Source organism: Epinephelus fuscoguttatus, linkage group LG15, assembly GCF_011397635.1.
Source record: "Epinephelus fuscoguttatus linkage group LG15, E.fuscoguttatus.final_Chr_v1".
NCBI classification, from domain to species: Eukaryota; Metazoa; Chordata; class Actinopteri; order Perciformes; family Serranidae; genus Epinephelus; species Epinephelus fuscoguttatus.
In genome coordinates this window covers 11,321,413-11,344,069 of record NC_064766.1, presented here as the reverse complement: position 1 = coordinate 11,344,069, position 22,657 = coordinate 11,321,413, and the positions used below count along the sequence as shown (strand labels likewise).

General features: G+C 39.8%; 1 protein-coding gene across 1 annotated transcript in view; it reads right to left on the bottom strand.

Annotated features, from left to right (window-relative positions):
* LOC125902109 (receptor-type tyrosine-protein phosphatase N2-like) overlaps positions 1-22,657 on the bottom strand; it is a 294,836-nt gene that overhangs the window by 107,270 nt on the left and 164,909 nt on the right. The window contains exon 12 of the mRNA XM_049598248.1: positions 19,705-19,769. Coding sequence (XP_049454205.1) covers positions 19,705-19,769 — 65 coding nt within the window. The remainder of the gene's footprint in view (positions 1-19,704; positions 19,770-22,657) is intronic.

Below are 22,657 nucleotides of genomic sequence, written 5' to 3'. Positions count from 1 at the left end.
GTCTGGTACATTAAACTTTCTTTTAAATTTGTACCATTATGGGTTGTTGTGATGGTGTAGTGGGCTAAGAAAACCATCAAAACAGAATTCTCATCGCTTTCCTTCTCCTGGTCTTTTGCGTCTCTCTCTGAGCTCCCTAATGAAGACAAAAATGGTACACAGAAAATAATGCTTGTTTTTTTTTTTTTCTTTTCAACAATGGTCTCATCAGTGTTGTTCAGAAGATACTGAAACAGGATTAGATAGAGAGCTGAATTTGCATTCATTTAAGGTCAGCTTCTGTTTCACAAGTGTTTGCTGCGGCTTGTGGGTTCTCACAGTTTCTGTCATTCGTCCGTCTGAATATGAAACTTGGACTTTCTCTGCATACTCATATTAACCTCAGTTTTCACCAACTAGAGGGGATTTACATCTGTTCACATACTCATGTCTTTCCTTTTGATTTGTATGCAACTGCTACCTCAAAAACTTGCTTCACATAGCCTGTGGTACAGTCTGAACACCACTTTAATCCTACACCTAACACCCATCGGAGTTGCAGTTGTTAGATGCCAATAAAATACTCATTGTATAATTGTATGTTATTTATTATGATTGGAGTGATATGATTGACCTTATTCCATGGCAGTCATATTGAATAGATGTGAAACTTTACCAATTAGCTTTTCAAATACTGTATGGCACTGTGTTACTGCAATATAAAAGTGACTTTATGAGGATATGAGTTACCCAACAGCTTTAAAAGAAATTACCTGAATGTTGTATCAAAATTAGCTGGCATAATGGCTACTGAACTTAACATAAGGTTTGATTCTAGGAGATTTATAACCCCATTTTAAAAAGAAAGAAAATAATTTTAAAAGTCAATGTGTTAAAAGTTTGGGCCAGTACAAGGGGTGTAACGATCCATCAATCTGGATCGATATATCGATTCAATTATCAACGATCCAGTATTATTGATGCAAAGTGAAAACACCGATCCATATCATCATCTTTGGGATACGCTTTTATTTTGAAAGTCTGAGTCACTGTCAAACAGCTGCAGGCAGATGGCAAGCAGCCAAGAGAAAGACGATGAGGATAACGTTATTAACTCGGGAATGAATCAGCAGCATGGAATTATTTTCGATTTCGGAGAAAATACATTCAATAGACAGAGCACATGCCGAATGTTAACAATGTTGTTACGAGATAAAACAGCCTGGACGGGCATCTCACTCCACTAACTTCTCACTACAGCTAGCTGCTCTGTTTCAACAATGTTTGGCTGAAAAAACGTATATGTAGATATACATATTCTCATCCATATTTAACAGAGCTGTTCTGTTGAGAGATGCAGTGACTTAAACCAATTGTGAGTAAGAAAAACAACGTGACAAGTAATTTTTTTATCTATGAATAAAAAATACATGTATGGGGAGCATATCTTGATGCATCTTTATTCGAGATTTCAGGGGTAGCATATTTCAATAGACTTATATACCATATCACATGATGCTCCCACTACAGAATCATTTTACACCACTCACTCCATGTATACTGTAAGAATGCACTGAACCACTGAGTAGCACATCTCAATAGGTAGCACATATTGACAGAACACTGGCACTTCTCACAATCTGTCGATACTCTTTTCTGTCCTCTGTATCACATTCTCTGGGCCAGAAGTAGCCAACACGGAGCCCGCAAGCGCCTGCTTACCCGCAGGGAGCCACTGAGTCACCCACAGGGCACGGTCTAAAAATAACTGCACTCAAGCCAGCCGTTATTCGTGTCTCTGTAATCAAAACAGCTGATGCTACAACTGTAGTGCACCCATATACTGACACTCATAGTCAGTGTATTCAAATGGCCCAGATCGATCTGACAGGGAGAGCTAGTGATGGACTTGGCAAAGTTAGTGAAGGGATGCATGTGTGACTACACATGGTTTTCACAATAAGTGGTCAACAAAGGGTGTATACAAAATACATATATGGAAATAAGATTAACTGGATCATATTCAGAAGTATATAAAGTATAAATCATGTTACCTGAGTCGCTAATAAATTAAACAGAAAATTCCACCCCCATCCCCACTACAGATGCTACCATGTGAATATATTTTTTTCTGCTTTAGGCACTGACTTGACATCAAACTTGGTTTCTTTCATACACAAACATGTCTCAGGAGAGCATATGTTTTAATGCTCTAACTCAATCCTGATGCTTCACACAGGACTTTAAGCAAACAGTTACAGGTATTGTTGAGGCTTGTGTTGCCTTCACCGTCTTCCTTTGGTTAGCCTGCTTCACTTTATGATGCTTGTACTGGGTTGAATTAGACCCACCATGGTGAGTGACTCAGTCATCATCAGCATAGAAATGAATTCCCTACTGCTTGTGATCAGCACAGAAACACAGGAGCTAACAGTGGTATGATAAAGGGGGACTTAATTTCTACTAATTGCTCACCACACAGCTCATGCTGTGATTGAGAACAGCTACATTAGCCAACAGGAAGAAGACAAACAACAGTAATACGAATTAAGTAGTCCATTATATGCACACGCGACGACCAAATGGTAAGTAGCAACTGAGCAAATGAAAAGGCAGGTTTGCTGCTGCGACGATAACACAGAGGAAAATTAATTCTAAATCTGCACAATTACCTCATCAATCACTGTGGTATTGATGATCACTAATCAAAGCTACAAAGATTTCCTACTAATGAGGTTTGTTTGTGTTTCACTTTTCAAACATGTTGCAGAGCTTTACAGAGAATAAATCCAAGCTATGCAGACTAACAAGACAAACTGTTTTTAGCCAAAATCCTAGCCTTACCTTCATTTTATTATCAAAAATTTTATTTGGCAAATATATTAAAATGTGTGACAACAATTCCATTATTCAGAAACATGACCACATAATATAACTATTCCTTATTTCTGATTCACTATATCTCCTAACTTTCCAATAAATACAGTATAGCTGCTGTGGCACAACTTTTAAACAGTTACTAAATTGCTTTGTTTACCTGTTGCAGACAACAAAAGCCTCAGCACACATGCAGTGATGTACGGCAAAGAAGACAAGCCAAACAGCATGATATCGTCGGTGACCTTTGAGTCCCGGCAGTTCCCAGCAGGATTTTCAGGAGCTATGCTTAAGTTTGAATCTCTTCAAATACTGCAGGCATGTAATGCAGGCCATATGGGACCTGACACTCTATCTACCTTCAGTTTACGCTGGAGCATCAGCTAAATGATCCAAATGTAATAATGAATCATGTAGCCACATCCCACTCTGCTGTGTCCTCTGCACCCGAGAAGTTGCTGCATTTTGTTTGAGGAATAAAGTCTGTCATTTCTTTTATTAATTTGATCCCATAGGCTCTACCTGTCATACATCATTCTAGCAATTTTATTACCTTCATCGTCAGATTGATGTTTTATTTTGCTGTTGTGGTCACCGGCAGTCTCCCTGGATACACAGCATCTGCTAATGCCTCAAATGTACATTTAAATATTTGTAATCACCTGGCCTGCTGTCTCCTCTGCAAAGGCAACAAAAATTGTAACATCAGTTGACAGCGGTGAATCACCAGAAGCGTCTGGACAAATAACAATCCACAGGCATGATGTAAGAAATGCAATTTTGTAACAAAAATGATTGCAATTCAATAACTCTGAAATGCTGATATTCATCTGATAGCGCAGAGTTTAGATATATCAAAGAAGCACTTTGTAGTTATGTTTTCACATTTTGAGTGAGAGACATCTTGTTCCTGTCGGTGCTGTACTGAGGACTACTACCACAGATTTCATTGATACATACCTGCAAACTAAGTAAAATAGGTAATAGACAATAACAGAACCAGGCCAAGTACAATGTCAGTACTTTGCTATTTTCCATAGACAAGTGGATTTCAATCCAGCAGCCAGTACATGACGTGCTGCAGCTGAGCTGGGGTATTTGTTGAGTGTTACAGGTACAATGAAACTCAAGGCCGTCACCGATGAGGAGGAGGAACACTCTAACACTGAAATTCACCTTCACCTGTTTCTATTGGAACAAAGACTGTACCTCTCTGTGACTGTGTTTATGTGTACTTCTATGGGTTTGTTTCAGTTTCTGAGAGCCTGCCTACTCATACAAGTGTGTTTATGTGTGTTCATGTTCATGAAGGTACAACTGTTCCGACAGCTCAGGTGGTAACACTTGAAGGACAGAGCCTTGCAACTTTACATGATATTTACTCAGAGCCTCTGACTTTCAGAAGCATAATGCGTTCATACCTGCTTTTTAAAATTAACAAGATAATAATCTTGTTAATTCAGAAAAGCAAGCAGATTTTTTGTTCATGAAAACTTCTCTCATAATTCTGAGATAATAATCTTATCTTGTTAATTCAGAAAAACAGGGCAAATATTGTTTTTTATAAATGGATAAATTATGCTTCCACACTGAGTATCTCAAAGATCACCTTTGTAAAGTTGGGGAATGCAAGCCCACAAGACTAAAGCTGTTGTTGCTGACATACATGCAGAGGTTCAATACCAACAGCAGTACAACGTCCTTTGGGTTCTGTGGTACAAGGAGTTGAAATAAACTGGGTCATTCCTGTGTTCTCAGGGTCCTATGTTTCCCAGCTCTGTGTTTGCTTAATATGACATGGGCTAGGGTTAGGTTAGGGGACTATAATCATGATTCTGAGAGTCATGAAATTGAACTGATACAGATCTTAGTCTAGATATTGATTGCTCTTTGTATAGAGAACAACTTCCAAACATATGTCAGCCTTAAATTCAAACAGTAAGAGTTACTCAACTTATTAATTAACCACTTAAAAAAGAGGAAAAGGAAAAACTACAAAAGATTTATCAAGGAGAACATTAAACACTTAAGGGTTAGGAAATCTACAGCAGTTGACTAATGGTATTTCTTAACAAGTTAAGATTTCAGAAATCCCTGAGATATCACAGATATCAATGACCAAACAGCAGTATTGACGACTTTGGAATGAGAATGGGCTGGTAACTCTGGAACACAATTTCTTAAATGTATTTCTGTTTGAATAAAGTCAAACCTACATGGTCCTCAATTTAAATATGACACTTTGCTGTTTGTCTTTGTAGGCTATGTCATGTCAAATGTACAAATTCAAAGACAACTGATTCAATTTACAAAGATATGAAATACAGAAAGGCAGCAAATTAATCAATCAACAAATTGTCAAATGACACTGATTTATTAACTTTTCTTGTTTCAGCACTACAATATGGAGTTGTGGTCACATGAACTGTTTATTCATGGAGTGTGTATATTTCTCGTCAGGTCTGTGTGTATTTCCGTGAATGCTCATGAACGCTGTGTGATTGAAGTCTATGTGATTATGTACATGCATGCATTTTGCATTCCCACAGGCAAGCCGCCTGCACACACACCCACACCACAGCTGTATAAACAGATCACTCCACCATCGCACATTAGCACCGGCAGCTGCAGGACAGCAAGGCACATCAGCCAGGCCGTTGGTGCAGTCTGCTAGCCCCATGAAGGGAGTGAAATTTTCTGGGGAGCTTGTAATGGCTGCTGTGGTGGGTAGGGGTAATAATGGCTGAGCCTTCGGGCCCCAACACTCCTCTCTGTGCCCACCCGGGGAGTGCCGTGCCTGGGTAACAGCATCTCGGAGCCTGCCTGTCAGAGTCTGGTAGGCTTTGCAGACGAGCAGCCAGCCTCCCAGCTAACAGAAACCTTTAGCTGCAGATGCCACACAGTGCGTGGTGCTGCTGTTCCTATCACCGGGAGGAGATGATATTTGGGGAAGGCAGATGTGCAAATGAAGAACACGGCAATAACATACAATAACAACTAACCAATTTACACAAAAATGTACATCATCAATGTTTTCTCTCTCTCTGGTTTATTTTTTAAGTAGCTATAAGGTTGATAAAATCTATATCTTTATTCAACTCGATCTGACAGTACCACATTTATTCTGTGTCAGCTGGTTCCGGCACTTCTTTTAAGGCTGAATTTTAGTTAAAACTAAATTACAATAAAATATTCAAACCAAACACTTGATGTTTGCTGACTAAGCTAATTCAATCTGAAATCTGAAAATCAAATTAAAGGGCTCTTTTAAACTGGTAAGTGGGACTTGAGTTGGTCCAAATCAAGAATAACTCAACCAAGAGTCCGTGTTTTTAATGGCTTTCCTCTTGTTTACATGTTGCGTTTTCTTTCAGCTTGCTAACGTTAGCCACTGGTTTAGGCACAGGAATCAGATGGGTATGTTCTGAGTACTGCAGTGGTGGAAGGTAACCAAGTAAATTTACTGAAATACAGTACTCAAGAATAGTTTTGAGGTGCTTGTACTTTACTAAAGTATTTCTATTTTATGCTACTTCTACTCCACCACATTTAAGAGGGAAATATTGTACATTTTACTCCACGGTTTGACGGCTATAGATTAATTACCTTAGATTTTAATACAAAATATAAATGAACTCATAAATTATGATGTATTATTATGTAAAGAGAACAAAGTATTTTAAACCAGCCCCACCTTTACCAGATGCAACATAAAGTGATGTACACATATTCTACATAAGTACTTTAACTGCTGGTATTTTAAGTCTAACTTTTGAAGCTGAAACTTTTGTATCTTTACTTAAGAGTTTGAAGGCAGGTCTTTTATTTGTCACAGAATATTTCTACACTGTAGTACTGCTAATTTTAATTGAGTTAAATGACTGAATACCTCTTCTATGACTGAATTTAGCTGCCTATCAAATCATAATGTCTATTTCTACATGTGCTACATGCAGAGGATGCATCATGTAGGTGAGGAGGTTTTCGTGTTGTTGGGGAATATTTTTAACATAACTGACATGGTAAAGTAATGTTTCAAGTAATGTAACTAATAACTTCCTCTGATAACTTATTACAGTAACGAGTAATGTGTAATTTACTACATCATGCAAGTATCTTGCATAACTGTTGATATGAGGCTGTGGTTTCATCTGGTATTGTGCTTTTGTCTCTTAATGAACACACACACACACACACACACACACACACACACACTCTCTCTCTCTCTCTCTCTCTCTCTTCATTTGCCGATACTGTTTATGTTAACGAGTGATTGGACAACACCAGCCATCTACTATCATACCAAGATGCCACTGGCTAATCAGGCGTGAGACACAGTTAATAAGACAGGCCATTTCAGAGTATCAGGCCATTTGCTCAGTGATGTGTACAGACAACAGTGTTGCACTGTGTCGTCCAGTCTAAATTACAGCTCAGTATTCAGGACATTAGACTGAGCCTACAGGTGCATATTACCAGGCATGATGCTGTTGTCATTACACACCGCGGCACCTTGTTTGCAAGAGCAGAGCCTCTCGGGAGTGCATTTTGTCCGCGAGAACAAGAGACCCAGACTGTTGTGTTGTATTAAAATTCTGGGCTTTCATTTTCCTACCCTCTTTTTTTTTTCTGGATGACCTCAACTGTACCTAACAGCCCATTTAGCGCCTGGGGAAAACAGGATAGGTGGTGTGAGCCTTGTATGCCAGCTGTCTGTTGTGCCACGCTGTTTGCCAGACAGCCCAGCAGGTGTCCACAACCCCTGTAAGCAGCCTGCCGGTCTGCTGAAGTGTAGCTCGGAGAACAATATGTGCTGTAAGTAAAACACAGAGAGGAGTCCTGACCAGGTATGGGGCAGGCTTGGCTGAACATAGAGCTGCTACAAAGCTGTAGTGACAAACTTGGATAACAAGGATATGCTTTCCTTTTTTTTTCACTGTGCTTAAAGAGACTATGTGCAGCATTTCAAATAAGTTACATCAATGTTCATTTTGCTATTGATTTCTAATAAAGCATCAGGGCCATCGCTGAGCACTCTGTCAGCCTCGAGCAGCCTCTTCTCTGCACTTTAAAATACTCGGATGGATTTGGAAGGAAAATCAAAGACTGTGGAAAAACATGAACGTAGCATCTGTGAAGTGAAGTCACTCACTGAGGCAACAAGTGTTCATGCCTCAACAACAAAACAGGTTGTCATTTCCAGACGTGTGGGAATCAATTCACGTCTTCACTTCAGCTGACTCAAGTTGCAAATTTGAGGACTTGAGACATGCTTGACTAACACTGACTCGACATGACTCTGACTTGTTTCTACCTTGAAACTGATAACCAAAAAAATGAAATATCTGTATTTATCCAGATAATGAGACGTTTCGTTTTTGAAGGATGATTGGGGATTTCCTACAAGGATACGGCGGAAGGGGCTAGTCCATAATAATAAAATTTGGATTTAAGGATTATGTTGTCGTTGACTGTAGTGAGAAGAGAACAGCGGTATGTGAGGTCTGCAGCTCAAAATTCAGTCATATGACCACCACAAAGTTCATCTGTCACTAGCTAATTCATTAGCTTACTGGCTGGTCAAACGTTAGCTTTCACATTTGACCAGATCATCAGACCTTGAACCATATGACTTCTTAATTTGTGAATTGCTTGACCTGAGCAGTGACCTGACTTGTCTTACTTGACTTGAAACAGGGACTTGACTTGACCTGACTTGCTTGATTCTCACTAGAGTAACTTGGGACATGCTTGAAGGTTAAGGCTTGAGACTTGCACATTTGTGACTTATTCCCACCTCTGATCATTTCCTGTCAAATGGCAGTTCCAAAAAACAACTTACGCTGTATGGGTGTTTTATGGTGTAGTACCTCTATGGTTAAGGTTTGGTTAAATTTAACTAACTAAATCTACTTGGTTAAGGTTACAAAGCATTCTCTTTCATGGTTAAATGAAATCAAAATTCACTGTTGGTTGGCAAAGGGATGCAAAGGGCATCCTCAGATGTCACAGCCACATGCTTTGTATGCCACAACATCCGCCATAACCTCCCTATGTAGCATTCCAACTACTGAAGTTAAAGCCTCTCTCCAATCAGAAATGTGTTGCAGGAGGGAACAGGGATTTAGGGAAGTGTCTCCATAGCCACAAAAATGGATAAAAGGGAAAATACTTGAACCAGTGTCTTTACAATAAACAGATTTTATGCATTAGATAGCCAAAAAAATAGAACAGGACCAAAAATACATACTGACCTCCATGGTGGAGGTAAAAAAGAAAAAAAACCTGTTCATTTCTGTTGGTAAGCGAACTGTCTTTCACAACCAGATAGACCACATACTATGACCCACACCTGGGTTAAATCCCAGCATGCATCTGGCCCTTAGGGCCCCCACGGTGAGCTGTCATTACCATATCAAAGGCCATTCGAGCACCATGTCATGGCCAGAGAGAAAAAGAAGAGCCAGCACTTCAACAGCCTCTCGATTCAATTTTTCACATGGAGCCATTTGAATATCTATGGCAGGAGATGCAGATGGATGTATGAGTGTATGCACACAAACACACACACATGCAGATGTATACAGACTCAGGTGCACTCTTGCGCTCACACATGCAGGTAATACTCTATGTATGTATACAAGCTCACACGCCTGCCATTGTTCTCATCTTCTATGATTTATTTTCCTCTTTGTGATGAAAATTACAGGTAGAACAGGGCAGCGCAATGAAGAGACAACCTTGATCCAGTGCGTGTGTGTGTCTCTGTGCTTCATGAATATTCTCTTTCAAATCCAGTTCTGTTTTCAGGCACCTGGGCAGGCAACACACAACAATAGCGTGTCATTACCAGCGATGCTATCATTCTGCTCCCCTCAAACCACAGAAACCACAGAAGGGAATATATTCTCAGCAAAATCAGTGTGAAAGCCGTTCAATGTGGTCGGGTGGGTAGAGCAGGACACAAGGTTTTACTTGACAAAATCTCCTGCAATATTGTGAAATGAGGAGGAACTCTAAAACCCAGATTATCTGTTGTGGATACGGATTATGTGGAGATTACATTCCTCCACCGCGCATTGGATAATGTGACAAAAGCACAAATTGGACAGGGCATTTTTATCAGTTTGTTGCATGAAAAGATTAGCTAACAGTAATGTTTAAACAAGTAGAACAGTTTTAGTTAGGGCTGAGATTAAAGGTAACTAGAGCAGCATTATCAAAGGTTGTGATTGGGCAACTGAAGCATCTGAGGTTAGAAACTGCAGTCATGAATAAAATGAGAAAAAAAAGCAGCTATGTATTTATTTTAGATGACTATAATTATTTCACCAATACTGTTGTATTGGTATGTCTGGATATATATTCAAAATACTACTTATTTGTACACATAAGGTTAGATGTAAATCAAAAACTTTAGGGTTTAGGGTTACCAGTTGAAGGAAAGTGAATTGTCACGTGTCAGAATTCGGACTCTGCCCTGCCTCCTGCCTTTTACCAGTGCACTTTATTGCAGAAAAATCCGTTATATTTCATGTTATCACAGGTGTTCAATTTGTGTTAAAACTCAAAATGCATGCAAGATCAAATCTGAGCATTACAACCAGGATTAAGCCATCCAAGAACTTTATGTTTATGTTGCTATGGGAGTTTAGGTGACTAAATAAAGGCGTAAGAGTTTCTATGATCACCATACCCTACTACAATACAACTACCAGACACAAAAAAATCCCTCAAAACTAATGACAAAATAGGTTTCTTTTCACTATGGTCAAGCTTTGGTTCAGACTAGGCAATTAAAACTACAAATAAAAGGATAGCCAAGGATCTTTGTCATGGTTAAAAGAAGCAAATGTCGAGTCTTATTAGAAGAACAAGCTTGAAGCGCAGCATCCTGTGTCACAGTCAAAGGCTTTGTTTGCCCGACCATTGGCTTTTCTGTCTTTGTGTGATAGTTTCTGACTCACATATAATACAGCTCGGGATAGACACTAGCTAAAGGAGCTACAGTGATGACATCAGAGGCTTTATGAAGAGATTGGCCATGCAAAAAAGCTATAGCGCTATGTAGACAGAGGCCCTAAGATGTTTCACAACAGTATAATAAACATATAAAGACAGCTAGGGTTGCAGGGGTATGAGATTTTCAGAGTACGATAACGGTCGAATAAAATATTGCAGTTTCATGGTAGCATGGTATAACAGAATTTTTATTTTTTATCAGTCACAATGGCCCTTAAAGGGATGAAAACGGAAGGTTATTGTTGGTAAAACAAACCTTTTATAACTGTAATTGCAACCTGAAAACATTTTGTCAATGGATTTAAGTGTAAAAAGTCTCCCCTTCGAAAGTAACTAAAATAAAGGGAGGATTCAACGTCCAGTTGTATTTCTTTGTCAACATCATAGTTAAGTAAATGTACTTAGCTTTATTTTTAGCTTTCTGACAGGCAGGCGGTAACAGAAAAAGGAGGAATTAGATCACCTATCTACATTTTGGGCAAGTATTTCTCTTAATAATCTGGCCATGAGCCAGATCACCTCCAGATGTCCCATTCCCAATATATTCATGCTGTCAAGTCAAGTGAATTATACTGAAAAAGTCCAATATCTAGCCTGAGTATTGGACTAAAGCTCCTAGAACCTTCAGTCTGACATCGCCCCCATTGAAGGCGATTTACAAGGGGGAGGGAATTTGATTTTTCCCTATCCAATCAGTAGAGATCAACGACTCACCCAGAATCTGACGTCATTAGTATCCATGCCTCGGGGGTGCCAAAAACAAGCGAGCATTGCCCGTTTAAAATGTCTCTGTCGTGCACGCCCAGCTGCATCGCCGTTAAATCCAGTTTAGCACTAGACCCGCCCCCACCCCCGGCGTTCATTGGTCCGTCCATCGTTTGGACGAGATAAATCGCAAATTCATTGCAGTATGCCAGACCAGAGATGCAAGCCTGCTCAGTTGAGTGGGCGGGGTCTATGGTCTGGAACCAGGCTACCCAATATCACAAATTTGCCTCAAGGGGCTGTACGATCTGTACAGCATTCGACATCCTCTATCATTAGATACCTGCATCAGAGTCCTGCACGCGTCCAGTTTTCAAGATCCGACCTGACCCGACCCGGCGATGTACAAACCCGCACCCGAACCGCAAACCTACACATCAGGCCAATTAGTACCGCAACCCCGTCCGACCTGTTGAAACATGACCCGCAGCCCGACCCGTAACCCGGATTTAAAGTAATCATTTTGGGTCATATTGGCTGAATATTGAACAGCATATTGCCACAGTTAAGGTGCCAGTAAGTAAACAACGACCTGAATGAAGCAGCTCTCACAATAAAAACCTGACTTCAGCTCCATCATCAACCCTCTGTGTTCTTCTCCCATACAAGTGTAAAAGCACTTGTTTGTTACGTTTAATGCTTTTAAACTTTTAATCTATGTAAAGGAACTTTACATGTGTAATAATAGACTTACTTTCTGTCCAGAGCGACGTTCAGCAGTTAGGAGCCGTCACGTGTTTTTAGAATCCATCGAGGAGAGAAGTAATCCATCAGGGAAACACTTAAGAAATATTATAAAGTGATAGTTGTACGTTTTATCCACTTATTTCTCAAATACCTAAATAATTATTTACTGTTTTGGAAGTGGCGCTTGTTGACGGTGGCAGCCATGTTGATTCTGTCATCCAATCACAAATTGTGTTGTTAGATGGTGAAACGCGTGCAAACAGCTGAACCAATGACCGTTGCGAAATAGCGGAGGCGATCCTCAGAGAGTAAATAATGACCAAGATAGTTATCTGTAGTTTACCGAACTAATGACTGATGTGTTTATCTAAAACCCACGATCCAACCTGCATGTTATTTTTTCCACCCAGATCCAAACCCGGGAAAAAATGTTTTTTTAAAAACCATCCGCAAATCAGCTGTGGTACCCGACCCAGTGCAGGACTCTGACCTGCATTAACCTCCAGCTGAGATATCCAGGCACAGCCTACATAGTGGTACTGGTTGTTAATCGTGTGTTAGGAGTATTCTTCATCTACAACTTGGCATTTTACTTTCATAATGTTAAAGAGAAACAAAAAAAGGTTATTGTTGCAGTGGAAACCGAGATGTCCTGAATTTTAGTCTGTTATATGGCAACGCTAGATTCTCGCTTTCAGATAAGCACCCACATCTTCCAAACTCAAAGCCCAAAGTTTGCAACACTTTCTTGAAAACCGTTTCAACCTCAAAGCCGAAACAGCTGATGAGTTCACTCCTCTCCAGCTCAAAGCAGTGAAATCAGCTGCTGCAATTTTTAATACTTGAATCAATCTGAGGCAACAAGCGAGTCTGTGCTTGTTTAAACGTGAGTGTTCAGCCTGTCTGTATTCTCGTGTAGTGAGTGTGTTAAGTGGTGATGCAAAGGGCCATCTACTATTGTTTTTTCTTTTTGTTTCATTAGCTCCTTCCCTCCTCCCTGCCTCCCTCTATTTGTGAAATCGCTCTTTCAGACGGACAGATTGGAAGCGCCTTGATTTGCGGTGAACAAAACGAGCTGGCTGGGGTGGAGGGGGATTAGTGCCACTCCAGGACAGTTATAATCTGGTTGCTGCCACGGCAACCTTATCTCCTACCTCCCTCCCAACACACACACACACGTTCTCTTAATTGGACGCGAGTCTCAGTGTGGAAACAACAGTGCTGAGTTCTCTGTGGCCCTCGATGAGGCCGCGTTCAATCGTGAAGCCACGTGAGGTAACAGTGGTCACGCTGGAGGAAAATGGAGAGAGCACGATGTCATTTAACAAGCAGCAGCGTGTCGTACAAACCTTCATAAAGAACTTAAATGAGGATGTTTGAGATTTTAACGAAGGCTTGTAATCTATCAAAGCCACTGCGTAGTCACTGTGTGAGCAATGAGACAAACAAAAATACCACATTTATCTCCTGACCCAACGTGCTGGGCCAAGAATGGACTGTGTATCATTTAGTGTCACTGAAGTATACACTCAGTGGCCACTTTAGTAGGTACACTTGTACAATCTAATGCAATCCAATAAAACAGCTGTACCATTAATTCTAGTTGAGCAAATTTCTGAACCATGTAACAGTTATAAGTGTGTGTTGATACTCTCAGATGGGTGATAACTCTATTTTATGGTTTTCACTGAGGTTGCAGTTGGTGTTGCTGTACTGGGCTGCATTATATTGAAAGTACTGTCAAATATTTTGCTATTTTGCTCACCTCATATATGGAAATGGAAAGGACGAATATTAGAAACACCTTTAAATGTAATGCAGTCCAATACAACACCACCTACGATGACCCCAATGATAAACATTAAGTGCCATTAGCATCTATCTGACAGTAAGATATGAACAAAAACTTTATAAACTTCATAAAACAAGAATTCATGGCAGAGCTGTTGTACTGGATTGCATCAGATTGAACAGGTGTACCTAATAAATTGGCAAGTGAGTGTATAACTTCTTCTTGTGTGGTCAAAATCCCCATTGTAGTTTGTTGCATTTATGTAATAAAAACAGTTGATCACTTTATCACTTGTTTGACAAGCTGTAAAGATATTTTGGTGCTCATCTCTTCAAATTAAAGTTCCATGTACATTTAGGCTACTTCATTTTATGGTTTATTTACTTAGGTTTAGGCAATAAAAGTAAGCAGTTATGTTTAGCAACAATGGTTTGGCTTAAAATAAGCATGTTTGTTATTAACAGAACATAACCTCATGTGACATATGTTATTAGCATGGTATGCTAGACATTTCTTTTAGACTCAGTGTTCCTTTATGTGTTAAGAAATTTCTCCTACATCTTAAGCTAAATTAACTCTGTATTGGCTTCCTGTCTCATTTAGAATTCATTTCAAAGCTCTTTTAATCACATACAAGGCTCTCAATTATCTGGCACCTGGTGTTTATAACCCTTAAAGACAAAGGGTGATCGACCCTTTTCAGTTCTTGCTCCTCAACTTTGGAACTTTGGCCTCCCACTGAGCATCATATCAGCTGACTCTGTTCACGTCTTTAAATCTCGTCTGAAAACATACTTTCACAGATAGGCCTTTCCTGAGAGTTCATAGACCTATTGTGTGTATGGGAGCATCTGTAAGTATGCAGCCATGTGTATATGTATGCATGCTTACAGGTATATATGTGCTTAAGCGTATATGTTACTTATGTTTTATTAGTATCACTTTTGCTTTGTATTTTCTTCTTTTGGACAGCACCTTTCGCTTTCAGCTTGAAAAGTGCTCTACAAATAAAGTTTTTTTTTCTTCTGACGCCATGAAAAGTTGACGTTTTAGAGATATGTGGTTTTAACAGGACAGCCATGTTACAAGCATATGATGATCTGCCAAACAGTATTTAAAAGGAGATAAAATTAGTACAACCTTAAACATCTACGCAGTAAAATGCAACATACACATTAGTGCAGCAGTACTATTAATCCATAACACCATATATAACAGTAAACACTGACAGGGAACATTTTACTACACAATGACTTTTAGTAGACATTTTAATACTTACACACTGTAACTTAAGTAAGGTTCTGAATGCAGTACTTACACTTCTGTAGTAGTAGTACTTGTAGTACTATTTTCATCGTCTAGTATTAGTAAGTATTGGGTAAACATCTGAATACTTCTTCCCTCCTATGTATAAAATAATTAAATGAGTTTTAAACACATTCTAAAAACTACAGCTGAATTAATTGATTCTTAATGAGTGCCTCTCTGACAAGCTCGGGCTAAAACTGTTTTCAGATATCTTGCTAACAAACATATGTCCCCGCTCTTAGTTAGCATTTCCCCTGATTTATTCAAGTGTTGCCTTTATTTTGTAAATTGCCTGCACTTAGAGTTAGAAAAGCAGATATTTCCACTAAACACATCACATCAATATGCTTACTGAAGCTTCAGTGCATTTGCTGTCCTGAATTCCAAAGAACAAAAACGCAGCCATGTGAAAAGGCGAATTACTGCCTCAATTTCTCAGAAACCCGATACGTGAGGAATTTGGAAGTGTGGTCACGAATCATGAATGACCCACGAAGAATGACAGCAGGAGATGTGCTGATTCACTCGGAGACAATTGGACTGGACACGAAAGCTGTTGAAGGACGACATTTTGACTGCTCAAGGGACTGAACCTACAAGACTCTGGTTCCTTACCCTTTAAACAGTACTGGCTTGATGTCTTTGTGCTCAAAGTGAAAACCCTAGAAATAAATCTAAATAAATCTCAGCATAAAAACATAAAAATAAAGTTATGCCATCAGAATGTCAGTGAGCTTTTTGAGGACAACTTTTACTTGACTTTGAATGATATCAAGTGCCTGTTAAGTCTTACTGCATCATTTCCCTCTTTCGTTCTAAATAAAATTAAATATACTAAAGATACTTTACCCATATAATGTTGATTAAAACACTGAATTCTCATTTTCTGTTGATCAATGTCAACAGATCCACTGTAATTCAAAGATACAAACCAGCAAACAACCAACACCCCAACCTCCTTTTGAAGTATGTGCTAAGCTTTTGTTGACTCTAATAAGATCTTCAGGTGTTAACTGACTTGGTTCAAATGTTATCACTCTATTAAATAGGTGTTAGTATTGGTTATCAGCATTATAGATATATGTTAGAAGGCTCATGCTGCACAGACTAGTATGTTTAGAATGTCATTATCAGCTATTACACGGCTGTGTTTCTCGTGATGCAGTGACAAGTATATGAGCTGACTACTGGAAGGTATGGGGGATGGCGTGACACTGAGACGAGATGGTTGCTAAGCTGCAGACCACTGTTTGAGATCAAGAAAAACAACACCAGCTCTTTTTTAGTGAAACATGAAGGCATTTCCAGCAGCTTTTGCACCTCCAAATGGGTATTTTTCAACAACAAGTAGCTGCATTTCTGGCAGCGTTTGTGCCCCCAAACGTGGGTGTTTTTTGGCAACCTGTCGTTGCATTTCTGGGGGCGTTTGCACCGCCAAACATGGATGTTTTTTTAGCAACCCCTCCTTGTGGTTCCAGTGGGATTTGTGCCACATGGATGGTTTGTAGTGACCTCTCGTTACATTTCCAACAGCATTTGTGCTCCCAAATGTGGGATTTTAGCAACCCCTCACTGTGTTTCTAACGGCATTTGTGCCTCCAAACATGGATGTTTTTTTGCAACTTCTCGCTGCATTTCTGGCTGCATTGTGCCCCCCAAACTTGGGTGTTTTTTAGCAACCCCTTGCTGCATTTCCAGCAGTGTTTGTGCCCCAAAATGTGGCTGTATTTTAGCAACCTGTCGTTGCATTTCTGGCAGCATTTGTGCCCCCAAACATGGATGTTTTTTGGCAACCGCTCACTGTGTTTCCAGCAACATGGGTGTTTTTTGGCAACCCCTCACTGTGTTTCCAGCAGCTCTTGCACCACCAAATGTGTTTTTTCTTAGCAGCCCAGGGCTGCATTTCTAGCAGCGTTTTTGCCCCCAAAGATAGATATTTTTTAGTAACCCCTTGCTGTATTTCCAGTGGTTGTTGATACCACCAAACATGGGTGATTTTTGGCAACCCCTCACTGCATTTCCAGCGGTGGTTGTGCCCCCAAACGAGGGTGTTTTTAGTAACCCATCACCACATTTACAGCAGCTTTTGTGTCATCAAATGTGGGTATTTTAAGCCAAAACATGACTTATTCCTAACCATAACTAAGTGGCTTTTGTGCCAAAACACAACTAAAGTCAATTAATAAGGTATATAACAGTATTCTGAACATTATGAACATTGTAACAGAACAGGTTTTTTTATTTTGCAATAAAGGGTCAGTGCCCACACATAGGTGTGTCTGTCTGAAATGACCAACAAGGACAGTCTCTCTAACATTTTAAGCCACTGTGTTTCTCTCTCCTTCTTTCTCCCATGATGACCCTTTAAGTAGATGAAAAGATTACAAAAGGGACTGAAAGTAAAAGGACAGAGACCCTCATTGCCCAGTAATTCAAGTCAAGGTTTTGCTTATATCTGTGCTTAACTTAACATACTTTTCCAATGAAATTCCTGCTCCCTCATTGCACTTCACATGCAGGATTGTCAGGTGCATAAACTTTTACAACCCTGCAATAATTTATGTTCTGTTTTACTGATCGACTGTTTTGTCTTTATTGGTTTTATCGCATGCTATTCCTCCCCATTACCTTTGCTGCGGCAACAACCCCACAGGGATCAATAAATTTTCATGTTATCTTCCTTTCAAACAGGCACATACATATGCACGGGAATCAATGAGAAAATGAGAATTCATTTTTCCGCCTGCCAAATAAACCCAACGCTCAAACCCGCAGGCCTGTTCAAAATGCCCTCACAGAGTCAAGCTGGAAAACACATCCGCAAGAAAACAAATCGCCTCCTCTCCACTGTTGAGAAACTAACTTTTTTTTTTTTTTTTTTTTTGTATTTTCAACCCGTCAGCTGTGATGTAGTATGCTAATATTCTTATTTTACCGTGTATGATAAAACTATAATAAACACCGTATGGGGTGATGATGGATGTTTTGTTGCAGGTTGAGACTCTCTTGCTATTCCTCTATCTGGCAGCCTGTGATGGAGGGGTTTTCTCTGCTTCTCCCCCCCTCCTCTCTCTCTTACAACAGAGGTTCGATTGGCCATAATTGGCTCCTGTTTGCAGCTAGGTATTGATCACCTCAATAGGACCTCCACCCCTCCTCCTCCTCCTCCACCCTCCCAACCTCTCTCTCCCTCATTCTCCTGCCTTCCCTCCCCCTCCCCCTCTTTTCCAGCCGTTTCTCTCTCAGACCTCGCTGCTGCCACTTTGATAAGCGTGGTGAATGGCGTGCCGTCATCGGTGCCGACTAACTCTTGAATCAATAGGCGAGTGCAGACGCTCAGCAGTCTATTTATCGCAGAGATGGTGGAGAATAGCAATGCTAAGAGATGAAAACCAAGAGGGAGAGAGGCTGAGAGAGAAAGAGAGGTGGGAGGGATGAGGTGGGCGCCGAACATCAGAAATGCTGTTAAGATGTTGTTTTTTTTTAAAAAATGCTTCTTACTTAAAGTATAATTATAAAGAATGTACTCCATACAGTAAGTGACAAAAAGTGAGGGGGAAAAAAGCAAATGGGATTTGGGTTTTCAGAAAATCAAAAAAAAAAAAAAAGTATTGTGTATTTCCAGAAGAAAATTACTCCTGAAGACTTTCTACCAAATATAATAAAAACAGAAATAATAGATAGAATCTTTTGTTGATGTATAAATTGCACTGTAAAAATATCTATTTTCTATTTTAGGCTTCATATTTTTAAGCATGGACACCTCTGTACCTCTCTGTACAGATACTGTACCTTTTGTGTACTTCTGGTCTGTGGCTGTTTTACATGGTTTGGTCTGAGCCCCTTTATTCCAATAAAGGGAAATTTGACAGCATACAATGATATTTGAGATGATAGTGTGCTTCCAACTTTGCGGCGACAGTTCCTTGACTGGTGTGCACAGAGCCTTGACCTCAACCCCATCCAGCACCTTTAGAATGAACTAGAACACAGACTGAGAGGCAGACATTATCACCCAGCATCAGTGTGGGACCTCATTAATGCTCTTGTGGCTGAATTGAAGCAAAACCTTGTTGCCAAGTTCCAAATGAGTAAAGGCTGCTGTACAGTAGCAGTAGATTAATGCCAATGAATTGGGTTGTCCACATACTTTTGGCTCTTTAGCATAGGGTGATTCTGATTCATCTGGCTTGAAGACTAAAATCATAGTTTGTTATTACTCATTCAAACCTTTGATCTAAAATGAAAGTGAAAACAAAAACTGATGTACTCACATCGGTGACCCCGGCCTCCAGGATGCTGACCTTGGCTTCTTTCTCCAGAGCCTCTTTCTGCTGGACTACAGTAAAAAAAAAAAAAAAAAACAGAGAGGAGAAATAAACAACCACAAATAAACTGAAAAATGTCAAACAGATTTATTTAAGGTGTTACAGACAATAATTTTCTCAGCCAGTGTATGAAGAAACCAGCCCCTGACAATAACCTACAGAGATCAACACAGTAAATAACTCTCCAACACAACAGCAAGCTACAGCATACTCTTACTCTCTATACAGTTTAAACAGGATAAACTTTCAAATTTGATTAATCCCTGGTGTCCACAATAAAGTACTGTATGCATTCATGTGTGTACAGACGCTGCTGTAAATCAAAGGTACAAAATCCACCAAAGCAGCTTTAAACTCTGCACTCGACTGGTTCACAGAAAATCAATAACTTCCTCCTTCATCCTAAACTTTAAACACGCAACATATATACAGAGGAGCCAGAGCCTCATTGATCCAAAACACTTTGAACCAGTGAAACTTACAAATGACTGAAACACATCCTGAGTATTAAATGTTGTACTATCACTGGGTTAAAGGGACAGTTCACCCTTCAACGTGTAGTGCTTTTTAGCAATCTATATTGTTTGGGCGTGAGTTGCCAAGTGTTGGAGATGGCACTAGATGGCGCTTGGCTTGTGGTGATCAAAGTGCCAATTTTTTTTTTTTGAAAAACTCAACAGCAACATCTCTTTCCAGACGTCATGACCTGGTTACTCAAGATAATCCACAGACCTTGTTGTGAGCGGTTTCGTGTAGGAACTATTTTCTTTCTACTAAACTACATCTGCCAACTGTGTCACGGCGCAGAAGGAAGCGTGCATCTACTCATGGAGGAGAAGCTCATACTCATGACATCACGAGATGTAAAAATGAATGGGGTCACAACAAGTTCCATTATATTGGAGAGAAGGCAGACATCTCTAAGGTTGATACCTCCAACACTCAGCAACTCACACCAAAACAACCCCGAATGATAAATGGCACTACAGGTAAGAGAAAAAAATATGTGTATTTTTGATTTTGGGGTGAACTGTTCCTTTCAGAAGCATATCACAGCAGTTTTACGATTTTTTGTTTCAACGCTGTAAGATCACATTATCATTTGATTCTTCAACACATTGTAGGGCTGGATAATGGTAGATTTTATATGGTGATGGAGATATGAGACTATATACCATCTTAGATTCTGAATATCGTTGTATCATGATATGGCATAAATGGTGTTTTTTTGTGTTTATATTTTCTGGGAAAAAAAAGTCATCCCTACAACTTTTTTGCATCAGAGAGGGTATCTGGTCAGAAATATTGTTAGTCCTAGTGCTTTTGAGGAGATTTAAAAGATTGAGATATATAGCGTATATGGCCTAAAAATACTGTGATATATCGCAGCATATTGCCCTGCCCTAATTCATTGCTGTCTTTGTTCCACACTTCCAACTTAGTACTTTGGAGGCCCCAAGAGGCAGCAAGAGACTCTTAAATCTTGTTGATTTATGACCTCATGTGTAGAGAAGATTTTGCACCAGTGACCACAGTGACACGAACGTAAAGGTTTTTAGTTTGATATAGTTACCTCTTTCTCAATCTCTGTAAACAGATATCTGCATATAAATACAAAATATGGAGGCGACAGGAAAAGATTTAGGTATCGAATGTGTTCTGGTGTCTGTCTGTAGCCCATTTGTAGTCTGAGCAGAATTGACCAATCATGTTTGAAGGGCAGGCAAACAGTCTGTGTGGAGAGGCAGAACATACTGGACGATATCCAATCTCGGAACCCATAGCCTGAAGACAATTTAGCTTCATAGTAGTTTTTGTTTTAAGGTATCTGCATTCACATGCAGTTATCTGTTTATGGAGATTAGCATAAATGACCAACCCTCGGAAAAGGAAGTCTTGGCCTAGATATCTGCTGGCTATACCAGACCAACCCCAAATGTTGGCCCTCATCCACAGAGGCTATACTGTTTCCAAAAAAATAGCCAGTAGGTTCTGAGAATGCCTCTTTCTTTACTTTTAGTTATTTGTGATCAGTCACATTTCACATTTCCAGCTTTTACCTCCAGCTGGTGAAGTGGTGAGCAGGTAGGGGGTCAAAATCATATTGTACAGTTGATGAGCGGTCATATTGGCTGTTGAGTGGGATACGGTTTTATAAAGCTTTGGTGCAAGTCCTCTGTTCTCCACTCAAACATTTCTAGATTCACCGTACCACAGCTATCCTTTAAACTAATCACAGTGCTTAGCCTAGGTGATGATGTCACTGGGGTTATCATGAGCACTTCCCAGACACCACCGTTTGCTGAATTAGGCCAACAACACCTCCACAGGGCTCGACAATCAATTCTGCCATTCCAGAACCAAATGAGCTATTACTGTAGCATATCTTCACTTTATGAAATATGAATTCTTAACCTGACCTGCCGCCAGGCAAATATTACAACAAATTTCCACGCAAATAGAATTAAACCCTGCACAAAGCTCTCTTTTTTTATCGCCTTACAGGGAAACAAATGGAGGGCTACAATTGAAATTCACGGCAGAGCACATATTAAAGCCAGAACAAAATGTTATGGAAAAAAATGAAAGGATACATAATTACATTCACTTTACTTTGCATCTGAATACACCGGTGAGGAGACAGGGAGCGAGTCTCCTTTGTTGACACACCAGGCAGATGAAGGATATGCAAATAGCGAGCCTTGACTCTGCCCTAGTCCTTCAAATTTAGCTTTTATAATCAGTCTTTCAATCTGTCAGAGCATAATTCTCTAGTGTTGCCATGAGTTGTGTTACCACAGACCTTGACCTTAAACCCCATTGTCTAAATGAGTAGCTGTAGTACAGTAAAACCACACCATTGACCTATAAGCAAATAAATACTCTGTTAGCTCTTACA